Below are 16,688 nucleotides of genomic sequence, written 5' to 3' on the forward strand. Positions count from 1 at the left end.
ATTGAATTCCACAGCTCACAGAGCTGCAAGCAAAAAATAAGCGTTGAATTTACCGTAATGATGGTAATAATGCACATCTAATACCGTAGTAACAGTAATAGTGCGTGGCCCACATTGGGAATTCAATCTGCCCCTATGAATGTGAAGTTTACCTTTAATTAACAGAGGTTTTGTATAGTTAACGTATTAACAACGAAAAAGAAAACAGACTATTCTAGTTGGACCAGTCATCAGCATTACCAGCTTACAGCTGAGTGAGGCAGATCAGCTGCTTCCAGGACACGATCCCCATAGCGGCCACTGGTGGAGAAAATGCAGAACTGTACCTGTAAAGACTGCAGTAATGAGTCAGACCGTAACAGAGACATAATGCGATACTCCCCCTGTGTAAGCATACACAGAATCTCTTGTACACTTAACTCTTTTCTCAGCTGCTCTACCCTACAGTTACTTCTTACTTCTCCACCTATTCCAACAAGAGTACGTACAATTTTAAGGAAAGCTTTAAAGCAGATATAATGTATCTGTACATATTCTGCTCCTATTAAAACATTGCATGTGTTAGATAATTGTATTGTAACTTTATGCATGAATCCTTATATTGTAAAGACTCTACAACTCAGATGTTAGAGAGATCAGATAAATGAATGCTTTCACATTCCCAGACATACATCAAATTAGAATGATATATTAGATCACTTAGATATAGACTACTATTGTTCATTGTATAAACCATACTTGCCAACTCTCCCGGAAAGTCCGGGAGACTCCCAAAATTCGGGTCAGTCTCCTGGGCTCCTGCGAGAGCTGGCATTTCTCCCGCATTGCCCTGGGGGTGCTGCCACTGGTAGAACTAAACTATTTTTGTAGCTAAAAACATTTTGCTTTCCCACAGTATCTTTACTCCAATATCTGCAACCAGATATAAACATACTGAGCTATTTACATTAAGCCTCAGCCAAAGGTATGACCCACTCCCTCCTTTCCCCTGTCTCCTCTCCCCCACAAGTCAAGAAGCAAAGATTTGACTACCTAGAGACAAACAATGACAACAGACTTAAACGTCAAGGAGAATTGACACACCCATCTTTTTACTTCCTTACTCCAACCACATTGTTCATACATCATAATAAAATTGCATAACTTCTCAAACCCGGTTGGTTTGCTACATACAGATAAGCCCTCTCTCCTTCTCATTCTTTTCATTTATACAGATTACCATAACTTGCCCCACAGAAACCTCAAGTACTAAAACCACAAATAGAGGTTGAATATTTAATTCACATTAATAGCTTGGTGTGGCTCAGAGGAACTCTGTTTCAACCCATGGGTTAAATCCTGGGAAGGAGAAACTAACTTTTGATTGATTTTAGCTCTTGATTTTCTTAACATTCTTGTGCCCTACCCATGATGTTTTTATGAATAGATAGATCCAGATGTAGTCCTTAGCTACAGCTTAGTACCAATTTCTGGCATGGATCGTAAAAGCTAAAACCTCCTGGAATCTGTTTTTAAGGTTATATCAATACCATCAATCATTTGCAACAATAGACCACTCACATTCTTTGTGGTTCTGTGATATTTCAGGACATCTCTACTGGGTGACAGGAGGCTGAGCAGCTCAGATAAGTTTGAATGAAGGGAAATAAGGACATAGGAAAATGTCATTTTCCCAAATATATTTACAGTCGTCATGTCTGTTATATAAATGAATTAAAACTTATGATCTGTGGTGTGGAGGTAATCATTTTCGGACATTCTGGTAAGAAGTTAGGCAAGTGTAAAGCATACCAGACTTCAAAGCGGTTTTGAAAAGATAGTCATAAAACTCATTAGCATGTACACAGATTTTCTGGTTCGGGCATCACAGAAAGTCTGTAAGCACCAAAAACATGTCTAAAATGTCCTATAAATATAACAGATTTGTTCAATTATGGGAGTCCATTTCATATTGAGAAATTTTCTATAGAATTCATACTCTACATGCAGACAGAAATCTGGTCATTCATGAGTGTACTATTGTATATATCTGTGTATGTCATTTTTGTTAATTGCTTTTAATCTTAAGCATTGTGGATTCACTTTCCATATTAAATCACACATTATAAGTTCATGTCTCTGTGTTCTTACAAATTCATGAGTCAGACAGCTTGGCATTAGAACCCTACATAATTGAAACAGAGGAGATCAGTTGGTTTATGATAAAGTAATTTGTTATAAATTAATTTAGATAGAGAGAGAGCCGAAGGATTCCTGAGTAAGAGTGTTAGCTCTTCAAACCAAACCTTGGTATTGGTATATGGTAAAACCAAGCTAGTGTTTAGGATAGATGGTGAAAGTTTAGTTCATTTTTAAACCAACCAGGTGGTTACTTTTTCTTAGACCTGTCATACATACATGTCACAGTCATGCATTAGACCACTTGCTTCAAAGAGAACAATGTCATCTTTCAAGTGAAGACTGTAGAACTAATAAAATGTATAAAGTGTAAATGCTAAATATAGTCAAGCTCCAATTTTATATTCTCTAGTTTCCTACTTTTCTGGAATTTGCATTTTTGTTCCCACCCAGGTCCTCTCAATCCCTAATTTTAATAGGTCAATTTCCCCAGATTTTACACTATATTTTTGTCAGGATTTCCCAGGTATGACCACAGAGAGAGCGTAAGTGGTTAAAGTGGCTTCATTAAGAACACAAATAACAATCCACCACGGATTGTGGCACAGATATACCAAAATGGAAAGACAGAGCAACAGTTCAATGGGATCAACAATATAGCAGCCTAGAGATGACAACTTGGTAATGCAGACTGGAGCTGGCAACTTGGTAATGCAGACTGGAGCTGGCAACTTGGTAATGCAGACTGGAGCTGGCAACTTGGTAATGCAGACTGGAGCTGACAACTTGGTAATGCAGACTGGAGCTGGCAACTTGGTAATGCAGACTGGAACAAACAACTTGGTTGTCACGGTTTGGTATTTTGGACTCTGGATCTGTTCATAGATGTTGTGGGAACAGATCCTCAGGGAGTGAGAATATGGTAGTACACTGGTAAGTGGTAATGATAGCCTGAGGTTCAATAGATGCCAGATGCAGGATAAAAGTACAATCAGTGGTTTAATGATGACTGGATGAATATACAGGAAAGTCTTGATAAATGTATATATATATATATATATATATATATATATATATATATATATATATATATATATATATATACACACTAGGAGCGTAGTACAAGGTGGGCAGAGCCACCGGCAATATCATATGCAATATGAACAATCAGCATGTAATTAGATATGGCTTTGAATGCACAGTCCAGCAATAAGGTGGAAAGAATAAGGCAGCAGGTATATGGTATCACAGTAGAGCAGCCCACATCAGAGAAGAGATTAACTGTCCAGGTAGCAGTATATGCACAATAGATGCGGCAGGAATCAGGAACCAAATAATGCCTTAATGCTTTCAATAATACATGAACAGTTCAGCCAGAGAAAAGAACAACAAGCAGCTTGATGATACGACCTGTGGAGTGTCACACAGCAGAGATAGTTGCAGCATGAGCTGAATAGTCTGTGGAATAGTACACAGCAGAGACAGTTGCAGTTTCATCTGTATGGTCTTTAACAGCAACACAGCAAGACACTGACGATCCAGGTGAGAGCTCACAGAATAGGTAGGAACCTAATCAGACTGGTAACATGATCAACAGGCCCAGAGGAAAGGGAGGAAGTGCCTTTTCAAGTCTGGAGCCAACGCAGGAACCAATAGGAATCTTAATTAGAAGTAGACAGGTAATCAGTCTGCACATGTGCAGATCAGAACTTAGAGGTTTGAAGTCTGTTAATGAGACACCTGTGAGTGTCTCAGTCTTTGTCTGTGGAAGCCAAATGAGCAGCGTGTGACATTGTTAATGCAGACTGGAACAAACAACTTGGTAATGCAGACTGGAACAAAGCACATGGAAATGCTCACAGGAGTGACCTGATGATCTGGCCCAGACTGTTTGAAGCAGGCAGGTTTATATAGGCCTCATGCAGGTGATACAACTCCTAGTGATCAAGGAAAATAACCAAAGTAGCACAGTGGCCCCTTTGGTGGGCAGTGGTACTACAAGTAGAATGCGTAACAAATCCAATAGAGTCACTGCAGACAGCAGCTGCAGAATGCAAATCGTGACAGTACCCCCTCCTTAAAGGGCGGATTCCAGACGCAGAAATACTAGAGATGGTCGGAAAAGTCAGGGTCATAGTCCAGAATTGGGCATGTAGTTGAGAAGGCTTCATGCAAGGACAGGAAGGGTATAGAAACCACATCACAGGGGAGTTGAGATCCAGGAGAATCTTTCTTCTTCTTCACTTTCTTTTTATGGTTTTTAGAGGGTTGCTGAAAATGGAGTGAAGAAAACGATAATCTCAAAGTTGGAGTAGCTGGAGATAGAACATGAGGCATAGATGAAGCACTGGGAGTGATATTGGCAAGTGCTGGTGTAAATTCTTCGATCACGGCCTTAGTAAAAAGCTGTAAATCAGACAGAATGGGATCTTGGGTTTCAATTAAGGGCTCTGCCCATACCAGAGCTTCCCCTGTGAAGTTGGCTAACATGTAAAACACTGCCTTTCGTTGAGTATCAAGGAGGTTGGATACAGAGGGAAAATAGGACATACAAAATTTAATAAGAGCCTGAAATTGCTGAATATCCCCATTGAAGGTAGGTGGTTGGAAGACTTGAACAGAGGATGAATTCGAATTAGCATGAGACTCGGCCAGCTCGGGTTGAACATACATCCCTGGGGACTCGGGTAGGACCCCTTTGGCAGAAGACAACCCGGACTGGGCAGATGACTTGGCAGGGAGCCCGGATTGGACGTCAGACTTGACAGGGACAGCACTGTGAGAAGCCTCAGGGCGGACAGCACCAAGTGGTAACTTGGGCTGAACCGAATGGACAGGCAACTCGGGCTGAACCGCATGGACAGGCAACTCGGGCTGAACCGCATGGACAGGGCCCCCTCTGGAGCGGACTGTAAGGGCAGCGACCCCTCTGGAGCGGACTGTAAGGGCAGCGCCCCCTCTGGAGCGGACTGTAAGGGCAGCGCCCCCTCTGGAGCGGACTGTAAGGGCAGCGCCCCCTCTGGAGCGGACTGTAAGGGCAGCGCCCCCTCTGGGTTGAACTGGGGAACCCGGATTCTCATGGTAGCAGACAGCGTGTCTGGAATGGAGACAGAAGCTTGTAACTCAGAGCTGGAGATAGAGGTTGAAGATGGTCGGAGTCTACGGAGCGGGCAATCCTGTAAAAAATGTACATCACTGGCACAGTAAAGACACAGTTTGTCGCTCCTCTTCGGTTAAGTGAGGGCGTGGAGCACCTGAAAACCTGGAATTTGTTACAGGAATATTGGAAGGTACTGCTTGCAGAGAGTCAAAGGCAGACAAATTTGGTAATGAAATGTTAGCAGCACAGTTAGACTCCTTACAGCAGGATGTATTAGGGGTGGAAACTGGAAGTTGCTTAAGCACTTGGTTCAGCAAGAAAGATACTTGCGCTATTTGAGTGCGAAGTTGAAGAATGTCCACTTGGAGCAACTGGAACAGGGAATTTTCGGAGGAAATAGCAGCCACGGTCTTAATGTTGAATACGGAGTAGGCCACTACCTTGGAAATCCTTTTCAAAAGAGATGAAAGCCATGCAGCAGCAGGCTTGGTATTAGGGCCAGATCATACTGTCAGGATTACCCAGGTATGACCACGGAGAGAGCGTAAGTGGTTAAAGTGGCTTTATTAAGAACACAAATAACAATCCACCACAGATTGTGGCACAGAAATACCGAAATGGAAAGACAGAGCAACAGTTCAATGGGATCAACAATATAGAAGACTTAACAGAACTTGGTAATGCAGACTGGAGCTGACAACTTGGTAATGCAGACTGGAGCTGACAACTTGGTAATGCAGACTGGAGCTGACAACTTGGTAATGCAGACTGGAGCTGACAACTTGGTAATGCAGACTGGAGCTGACAACTTGGTAATGCAGACTGGAACAAAGCACATGGAAATGCTCACAGGAGTGACCTGATGATCTGGCCCAGACTGTTTGAAGCAGGCAGGTTTATATGGGCCTCATGCAGGTGATACAACTCCTAGTGATCAAGGAAATTAACCAAAGTAGCACAGTGGCCCCTTTGGTGGGCAGTGGTACTACAAGTAGAATGCATAACAAATCCAATAGAGTCACTGCAGACAGCAGCTGCAGAATGCAAATCGTGACAATTTTCTTGTACTTTACACCACCAAAACACAGTAATTTTTATCAACATTGAAACAGAAAATGGGCATCTGTACCACCTCCACCTTCTAATCTACTAACCCTAACTTTAGTCCATGACCTATATATGAATATGCAGCAATTTGTAACTCTATATCTAATGCAAGCTTAACCAAAAGTCATGCCCTAACAGAGCTCTTATTCATCAAATGTCAACAACATAGAACATATACTGAAGGAAACTTTACATGTTCCTTTGGGACACAAGTTGCCCCCTTGAATGTTGCACTTTGGTGTATGTGGAGGATGGGGGCACCTAATTTTATATTTGCCCTTGCTCTTTAATGCCTGTTCCACAACCACCAATCAGTAATTAGCTTTTATCGGTTTACTGCAAGTTGGACAATGATAGTAAGTGTTCGATTGGTTGCTTTGGTTTACTTTTTCCCACCTAATATAATGTTAGTAAATGAACCCTAATGACTAGCATGTGTAAAGGACTTAATATGGCTGCATTCAATAAGCAAATTCTGAAAGTTTTGGTGGTCATTATATAAAAGTGGAGTGGATAAATTGAATTTCTAACATGGTGGCACATGAACTCTATATTCTAGTGGAAAAAAAACCACTATTATCTCCAATTTTTAGGTTTAACCAAGCTGTTCAACTCTTAAAATATAATAGTACAATCCATACTCCTCCGCAAAATTACAAAATATTTGAATTCCACCACACTATTTATAGCAGCTGTGGCTGCAATATGGTGCCAAATTATAATGTCTCTTGGCGTCCTATGCTTGTTAACTGTTTGGCTCCTGTTCCAGTGTGTTCGTAATAATACCATATACTCCCGTGTGCTCCCAATATCTCCATCTATCCAGCATACCTTATATTTTCTCTTGAATACACTTACCTGCCGGTCACATCTAGTACCTGTATGAAAGGCAGAGACTTGGGTGAGCAGAACAGCAAAGCCCATGTCTCCTTGCAGGGGTACCTCAAGGCCGGTAGAACATGGTAAGCATGGCAGGAGGGGCTGTGCTTACCTAGGCACCCCACTAGCCCATCTGTGCCAAAATAGTTTTGTTTTTTTTCAGCATTGGCTCCTTCCCCCTTAGTCACTGAGTTCAGAGCAGGAATCAGAATAAGCACCTCATTATGTGGGGCAGCGCATGCAATGGGGCTTCACTGAGCATGTGCCAATACCAGGCAAGGTGGCTCTGAAAATGCCGTAGAGTCTCTAGTGTGTACATAACTCATGTTAGACTTTTCCACTATAGGTGTTGGAAAACCAGACTGAGTCTACAGTTCCTGTCATGGGCTACTATAAAGGTACAGAGAATTCAATGTGGAAGGTGTCTGCATAGTCAGGAGGACACAGTTGCTATATACATCTCCTGTCTCCTCCTACACAGGTCTTAAGGGCTACATGGACAGAATATCAATGGGGCAGTCACATCCAAAATGGTGGCTCTCTAACTCACCCACATCTCTCTCTCACTGCAGTGTTCACTCACCCTTCCTCTGAGGGGGTAGTAACTCTCTCCCGTGCTCTGCGGGGGTAATATCTCTCTCCCGTGCTCTGCGGGGGTAATATCTCTCTCCTGTGCTCTGCGGGGGTAATATCTCTCTCCCGTGCTCTGCGGGGGTAATATCTCTCTCGTGCTCTGCGGGGGTAATATCTCTCAGTTGCACGCTGACAGACACTCCCTGTGTGCTGCTCCTGTTTATCATCCTGTCACTTTCTGAGGTAATTTATCCCTGATATCTGCCCCATGTCATTGGTATTCTGTCAGTGTTGTTGTACTATGGTGCCTAGTGGCAGCAGATGATGGACCAGCTCCCCAGATTATAAGGGGAGTCCCAGGACCTCATCCCCTCTGTCCTGGGTCCCTGGTTCTGATCCCCTCTGCTCATACCAGTCTGATGTTGCTAAGCAACATTCCCAGTGTGCCTCCTCTGGGTCCTAGTGCTAGGCCATACCCTCAGTCACTTGGAGGTGTGAACAACAACAACATCTAGAGGGGGTGTTACATAAATATTGAGCACATTTTCAAAAAGCATTTGTAAAACAGTGAACAAGCAGGTCAAGGTGTTTTCACAGCCAGGCCAAAGTGGCAATGAACCCCTATCCCTCAAACCATTCAAACATTTATACTGAAGATTTACACCACACATTAAAGCAAGCATTGACCACACATAATATATCGGCACTGTCCCTGCTGATTATCCCAACATTGACCAGGGCTAAGAGGGTTACCTCTGTTAGCCCCAGTCATTACACCAATATTACTATAATAATAATCCTAATAATAATAATAATAATAATTCCACTGTGCTGACATTTGCTATACCTGCACTATACCACCAGTGTTCAACACCATTCTGAACAAAGAAACACTTTAATCGCAAGGTCTTGGGGCTAAGAAAATGGTGGACTTTTATTAAATTTCACGTTCAAGAAAAGCATGTTACATAGGACATTATAGTGGCGATTCCCAGCTACTGTGACAGGAGACATTTGGATGCACTGTATCACAAGATTTCCTGTGGAAAAAACTCTTACAATAATTTAAAGATATGTGATGTACATTATACACTTATGACCTATGATTTATTTGCAAATGAAACATGTAAGTGAAAAGTATTTGTAGTTCATATAATGAATATTTTTCAAATATAATATTAAGTTGGTTACCCATTGGCATTAAGAAAATGTCAGTGACAGAAATGCAATCTGTAACCAGCTCTTACACCTGCAGCCGGGGAGGATAATGGAGCAGAATACCTTGACCCTTTTGTGTGTACATCAATGTGATCACTTCAATTAAATTAAATGTATCATGTAGCATCCAAAAGTCTCTGACATGTCACTGACACTTTTGACCACAGAAGTGGGTATGGGTTCAATGGGACCAATAGAGATCATTCCCATTCCTGTTTGCACAATCTTACTAGACTTTACAAATGCTAGTGAAGTTATGCTTTTTAAGCCCCAATATCATTGGTGTGTTATGAAACAATGAATCATGTACAGACTTGCATTAAGCAGAGTAGGCCTCTGCCTAAAGACAGCAGAGGTTGAGAGCCAGCTATTTGTCTGCACAGTGCATATGCCAAAGTATTTTTTCAGCCTAGGGTGCTACCATTAGGCAAACCTAAGTTGTCGCCTAGGCACATATAGGTTAGGAGGCACCTAAAACACTGAATGAGTGGCATAATGTCACTCATACATTGTATTTAATGTTCCCTTGGCACCCTCTCATGGATTTCTGGCTGCGGACATGCTGTAGAAGCAGCCGGCTACTGCTCCTCAGTGTTCGTGATGGGCTGTGCGACTGCTCAGCACTACTCTTCCAGACTGAAGAGAGCATCAGCTGTCCACCCTCAGGAGGGATGCAATTTGCGAGAAGGGGGTGCTGTTTAGGGTGCCCCACAGTGCTTTTACCCACTGTTCATAGTGGTGTCTCCCTTGTATACTAGGCATCATATTGCGGTCTACTTTGTTTCTTGCCATGAGACTTGTATAGGAAGGATTACATTTTAACATTAGCTGTAGCATTTTTGTGCTTCATTGACTCAAAAATGATTTATGTCAATTTGAGGCATGCATAGTTTAATAATTTGGTGAATTTCATATAAAACTCCTTATAAAAATATTTACATTTAAAATTTTAGTTATGTGTATATATATATATATATATATATATATATATATATATATATATATATATATTATTTTTTTTTATTTAGTGTGTGTCTAAAAGCCCAAATCTAGGCTTTCAGTTGCACTATGCGTTAACAAGCCAGTTAGTCGTCTCACTCTTGCACATATTTACAGACTGGCCAAGCCAATTAACCATTACAGATCTAGACCTGTATTGGCAGCAGACTATCATTCAGCTGCTTCTGTGAGACTTTTTTTTTTTATGACGTACGAGATTTCTTTTAATAAAAAAAAAGAAGACATCCTTTTTGCCACTTTTTCATAAATAGGCCCTGAAGGCATAGATTGGCAGAAGACTGTGGAGTGTATTCAAAAGTCCAGCCACTTTGGGCTTGTTAGACTTGCACGTTGAAAAAGCATTTTAGAACTACTAATAAGTCATATCACAAATGTCTGTGGGATCTGCTCTTTGCTAGCACAAAACACACAATACACATTGTAAAAAGAAATAGAACTATAAAAGCAGGATTGTCTCAGAGTAAAACTACTCATGCATTTATAACATACAGTTTGGATACCAGCCTGAACTATATGTCATATTTCTTATGCCAAATGTATTTGAAAATACACTGAATGTTCTGTCAATCTTTTATTTGATTTTTGGTGAATGGAACCCTACATTACAAGGGTTTTCCATTTGCTATGGATTTTCATTTGGCCCAAATCACCTGTGTTACTCAGATATCCCAATCATTAACTCACCGTCACTGGGTGTGAAACCTGTATTCAGCAACAGTATAAGAATATGAAACCTCATCTGTTGATGTCCTTAACTGTAATAGATATGAAAGCTAAGAAAGATTTTTTTCCTCTTAATTTGTTGATCCAGGTTTTTGACACAAGAGAGACGTCTGCAGAATATGGCATACTACAGATTCCCAATTATTTTACACACTTCCACATTTCTAGGTTTAAAATGTGATGTACAAATACTTACATGTGAGCAATGCCGGCTTTCCTCACCGCAGAAGATATGGCCTTTATAGCTGTGAGCATGGAATTGAGGAGTTGTGTCAACTCCCCTGTACCTTTGGCTTGTCTTCCCCTTTCCATAACAAAGCGGGTAAGGGTTAACATGTCCGTTTCAAAGGGACTTTTGTCTGACATTTTGCTGAAAAATAAGTGTCTTTGTCAGGAGAAAAGTTTTAATAAACCAAAATGCTGCTGGTGCCTTTATGCAGCTGCTTCAGTTATCCACAGCCCTCTAAATACTTCACCACCAGTTATACTTAACAAAATGCTACAGAGAACATGTGACCCTGAAGACTGAAATATCAAGGCAGGATTCCACAGCCTCTCCCACTGACTGAGGAATAGCATGCTTGTGGGTGCTTCTGCAGCAAAGGAGAAAGAGTTCATTTATTGTCCAGCTATCCTCAATATGAGATTTATTTAATGAGATTAAAAACATATTTTTTCTGACACTTGATTTGGTGTGGTGTTTATTATAGAGTTTGTATGTTCTCCCGCTATTTGCAAGGGTTTCCTTCCACACTCCAAAGACATACTGGTAGATTAATTGACTTCTAGCTAAATTAACCCTGGTGTGTGTGGTAGACAATATATATCCAGTGGGGCAGGGGGCTGATACGAATTATTAAATATATGTAAAGCATTGCATAACATGCAGGCACTATGTAAATAATGGTTAATAAATAAATTAATAATAATTGGTGTCAATGTTGCTATCACTGTACATAAAGAGGATTAGCCTGTCACTAAATAAAATGAAAGAATTTTAGAATAGAATACTAAATGTATTAAGAACGGTGTTACATCTTCTGTTTACATTTCATTAATATTACTCAGAAACAAGAGCAAAGCAAGCATAAAGGTATATTAAACAGGTAGTAATTTTATTACAATTATGAGATTATATACTGACATTTCTGGGTACCGACTGCACTGTCATTAATCACATGTGGGATGGGCATGGCTGAAGCTTTTGGCACAGAACTTTCTATTGCTGTCTATTGAATCATGCAGCCAGGCTGCCATAAGAAATTGTGGGGCCCAATACAAATAAAGCAGGCAGGGCGCCCCCAAGCACAGTGGATGCAGAGGCCTAGCGTGGAGCATGTACAGAGCATACTGTGTCAGGGAGGGCAATTACCGCCTCCATATGTCTTCCCACACACCTTCCTCTATCCAGGGCTGGCAAGAGGAATTCAGGGCCCCGGTACAAAAATTTCATGGGGCCCCCCTTATAGTTGAGCATGCTAAAATTTTGCGCAGCAATGTGGGTGTGATCATAATATTGGGGCATGGCTATGCATCATTGGGGAGTGGCTAGCAGGTGAAAAGTGCTAGGCCACCCTCCTACAGAAAAAAAAATCTACATTATTGTATACACCGTTGACACAAGGGTGCAGTCCCCTTACATTGGGCAGAACACTCACCAAAAATTTGGATTGTCCCACTAAAATCACAGCATTTCACATACTCTCCTGTTCTCTCTTACCTGTTCTTCTCACTTTCACCACCTGTGGCTGCTGCTTTCTTTAATTGTGGCTTGTCTGGATCCTGGATGTTGGGGGCCCTATTTTGGAAAAAAAAAATGGATACATTTAGAAAATTACAACCAGCCCCAGTGTTAAATCAATAGTACCCTTGAGTAATAATTAGTCCTTCCTCCAGCCCCAACATTAAAATAATAGTATTCACATTTAATAAATAAACCTTTTTCCCTCCCTGCAAACAGCCCCAGCAATAAATTAATAGTATTTAAATTTAATAAATATACCTATTTCACGCAACCATCACTGCCATTAAATAATTCATAGTCACATTTAATAAATAGATCTCATTCTTCCCAAACTCACCCCCACATTCAATTAATAGCCCCCAAACCAATCCACTATTAAATTGCTTCACCATCACCCCACAAACAAAATAGCACCCATTAATTAGCCACCACTTACCTTACACACACTACATTGCCACAAGCCCCCTGTGCCATCACATACACATTACTGTGCCCCTTCATCATCACCACGCTGTGCCTCCTTATAATCACACTGTGCCCCTTCATCACAACTACGCTGTGCCCCCTTATGATCACTCTGCGCCCTCCATGCTGCTTTTTCCCCCTTCTTTATCACACTATGCCTCTCCCTCCCTTCTTTATGACACTGTGCCTCTCCCCCCTTCTTCATCACACTGTGCATCATCCCCCTTTCTTCATCACACTGTGCCTATCTCCCCCCTTCTTCATCACACTGTGCCTCTCTCCCCCCCTTCTTTATCACACTGTGCCCCCCTCTTCTTCATCACACTGTGCCTCTCCCCCCTTCTTCATCATACTGTGCCTCTCCCACCCCCCTTCTTCATCACATTGTGCCTCTCCCCCCTTCTTCATCATACTGTGCCTCTCCCACCCCCCTTCTTCATCACATTGTGCCTCTCCCCCTTCTTCATCAAACTGTGCCTCTCCCCCCCTTCTTCATCACACTGTGCCTCTCTCTCCCCCCTTCTTCATCTCACTGTGCCTCTCTCTTCCCCCTTCTTCATCACACTGTGCCCCCCCTCTTCATCACACTGTGCCTCTCTCCCCCCCTTCTTCATCACTCCATGCCTCCCCCCCTTCTTTATCACTCTGTGCCTCTCCCCCCTTCTTTATCACTCTGTACCTGTCCCCCCTTCTTTATCATTCTGTGCCTCTCTCCCCCTTCTTTATCACTCTGTGCCTATCCCCTTCTTTATCACTCTGTGCCTCCCCCCTTCTTTATCACTCTGTGCCTCTCTCCCACCCCTTATCACTCTGTGCCTCTCCCTCCCCCTTCTTTATCACTCTGTGACTCTCTCCCACCCCTTCTTTATCAGACTGTCCCTTTCTGCTTTCCTCCCCTTACCTCTCCGTTCCTTTACTTACCGTTTGTTAGCTTCTTTCTTCTCTTCTGTCTTCTCTCTTCTGTCTTCTTTCTTCTTGCTTGGTCCTCTCTGCGCCGCTCCTCACTGAATGTTGGGCGTGACGTCACGCCCAACATTCAGTGTGAACGGAGCAGAGAGGAGGGACGCCGGCGATGCGATCATGTGAGTATGGTTTTTTTTTTAACTATCCAGCTACCCCTCACCCCCCCCTCCCTGGTGGAGGAAAAAAAAAAAGACATAAGAAAAAAAAAATTGTTATTAAAAAAAAATCAGCAGTGAGGGCCCGGGCCGGGGTAAATAATACCCCCCCCCTCTCTGTGGCCCTGACTCTATCTGAACAGGGGCCGTCTGTGACAATTATCATGGACAGACAAAGAGAATTTCTGTGTATGAGAAGCAGTTCACGTTCGGGATCGATAGTGCCAGCAGACCTCTTTGTCAGTCCAGGCCCCTTACAACAGTACCCCTCCATACCCTCTTCCTTGTGGCCCTGTGTGCAACCACACCCCTTTTCTGAACAGTGCTCATTGGGAGTGCAGCTTTGAAAAGCCAAGTTAATTAAAATGAGTTAACAAAGGTATTAAGCAAAAGTGCTGTAAAACCAAGGGAGGGCCCACCACTAGGTAATCTAGCCCTATAGTACACCGATCCAAGCTCATGTGACTTAGGCATTATGGGGCTGATGCAGAGTTGGTCGCAAAATGGATGTAAATTACTCTTTAAAAAGTGCATACAAAAATACAGATTTTTCCACCCATATGTAGGGCTGCGCAAATCTCAAGATGCATCCAGCACTGCATCAGCAACATATGTGTCTGATTTATGCCAAGTCATCAGCAGCAGCATGTATTTGTACCTGCCATCTAGCAGGTGTAAAAGACATTCCTCCTAAAATGCGAATATATATATATATATATATGCGTGTTTCTGTGGGCATGAACAGTGCAAACTTGCAAAATTTTCACTACTGAAACTGCCATAAGTTCAACTCTGCTTCCTGCCCTGTGTAGCATATTTGGTGGACCTGTACTCTCTGGTGGACTGTGGGGTAGACTGATGCAGGTTTCCAGGTATCGAATCAACTACATGATCATTAACGCTTCTTTTATAATGAGAAGAAGCAATGTGGTACTCTACCCCTTTTACAGAGTGAACCAGACAGTTGCAGTAATCCAGAATGGAAGTTGCTATTTCCCAGGGGTACTGTCAAATCCATGGACCTTATCTTCTCCCTGTCTCGCCAGCATCCAGTGATGCTGTCTTCTATTGTACCCACTGTATATCCGTACGGGTAACAGACCTAGGATTGTTGTTTACTACCAGTCCCATCATATTTTACATTTCACATCAGAAGGCAGTTCAGAGGACCGCGACTGGTGAGCTCCCTTCAGCTATGCCCATACCACCATGGAGATGTTCCTGATGAAAACCTGATGTTAGACTCTTTGCGTCTATCCTGCTGGTGCTAAGTCTGGCTGATAAATTAGAATACACCCATTTTGCTATTAATTCTGACAGGTTCGTTTCTGATATAAAAGCATTTTTCATAAATAGTGACCTTTTAGACCTCACTTTGCATTCTGTTCATGAGGAGATGTTCTCCCTGCTTTCTTTCAAGACACTCAGTCAGAAAATAAGAAATAATGTCATACCCTTGATCTATCCAGATGCCTAAAAGCATAAGCTGGCCACACATGGATAATTACACAGGTCTGATCACGCATTGGTAGCCCAAACTGCACACGTGCTCAAACTGGATGCAACCTGGTTTGGTGCCTGGGCTGACCAGCTGGATCACTTCTCAGCAACACACATTCAGCTGAATTCTTCTCAGCCATTATGCTTGCTTTGGGAATGGCTGGGTGGGTTTGTGTGTGGAGAGGGGGCTGCAGATTTATTTGCTTATATCCAAACCTCAGTAAATTTGATTTACTTCCAAGTATTCATTACAGAATTAAGAGGTCCTCAAGCCAAAGATGGAGCCCCTCACTTTACAACATAAAATAATGTTAAGCTACCATTTCTACTCCAAATGCACATTCCATTCATGCTATATCTCTGTCTTGGACATCCAAGGATTTGGGGTCTTCTGATACAACATTATTGCTAGTAAGGTCCACATTTTTGTAGCACTACATAAGAGTACTTCCATAATATGTGAAGAATATCTGCAAAACTTGTAGATGAAAGCAACTGTATCAGATTTTATCACCAAGTCTTTCATTGCATTTTGCTACATAAGAAACAGTTATTTTTAGTACGGTGACATTGACACAGTGACATTTGGCTAAAGGTCGGGCTACCAGCTCTAATTACAAGTACAGTGCCAATAAGAGTTACCATACAATAAGGAAGATGAATTCAGACAAGGGTCATATTTGTAGTATACTTTGTAGCCACATGGTAATAAACTGATTTATTTAACCGTTATTATGCCATCCTATATGCACTAAATAAAATCATTAAGATCTTGATTTGATAATATTAAACATATTCTATTTTCCAGCTTGGGAAATGACAACTTTTCAGTTATTATTGATGTATTTCTTAATAGGGGCTTAATTTGTCAATTAAATAGTAAGAGTCTATGTTTAGACGTACGTCCATTTGCGTGTCGTATCTGGTGTGAACTAGGTCTGCACATGTTCACCAACGGTTCTTAAGTGGTCACAATTACAGGCAGTTCATGTCTGAACGCAAAGGACACTTACTACTGCCTATAACTTTAGAGGCGGAATGGGGGAATAACATCGGCCATTTACGTTTAGGGCATGTTGATGCAGATGTCGCTAATTCAAGTCCGGGATTTCTGGTAAGTACA

At 41.9% G+C, this 16,688-nt stretch overlaps 1 protein-coding gene across 1 annotated transcript in view; it reads right to left on the minus strand.

The window, feature by feature from the left end:
• Positions 1-11,222, minus strand: part of LOC142108204 (fructose-1,6-bisphosphatase isozyme 2) — a 48,220-nt gene extending 36,998 nt beyond the window's left edge. Inside the window, exon 1 of the mRNA XM_075191837.1 lies at positions 10,935-11,222. Within this exon, the coding sequence (XP_075047938.1) occupies positions 10,935-11,104 (170 nt within the window). The 5' untranslated portion in view covers positions 11,105-11,222. The remainder of the gene's footprint in view (positions 1-10,934) is intronic.
• Between the last annotated feature and the right edge of the window lie 5,466 nt (positions 11,223-16,688).

Source organism: Mixophyes fleayi, chromosome 1 (assembly GCF_038048845.1).
Source record: "Mixophyes fleayi isolate aMixFle1 chromosome 1, aMixFle1.hap1, whole genome shotgun sequence".
Lineage (NCBI taxonomy): Eukaryota > Metazoa > Chordata > Amphibia > Anura > Limnodynastidae > Mixophyes > Mixophyes fleayi.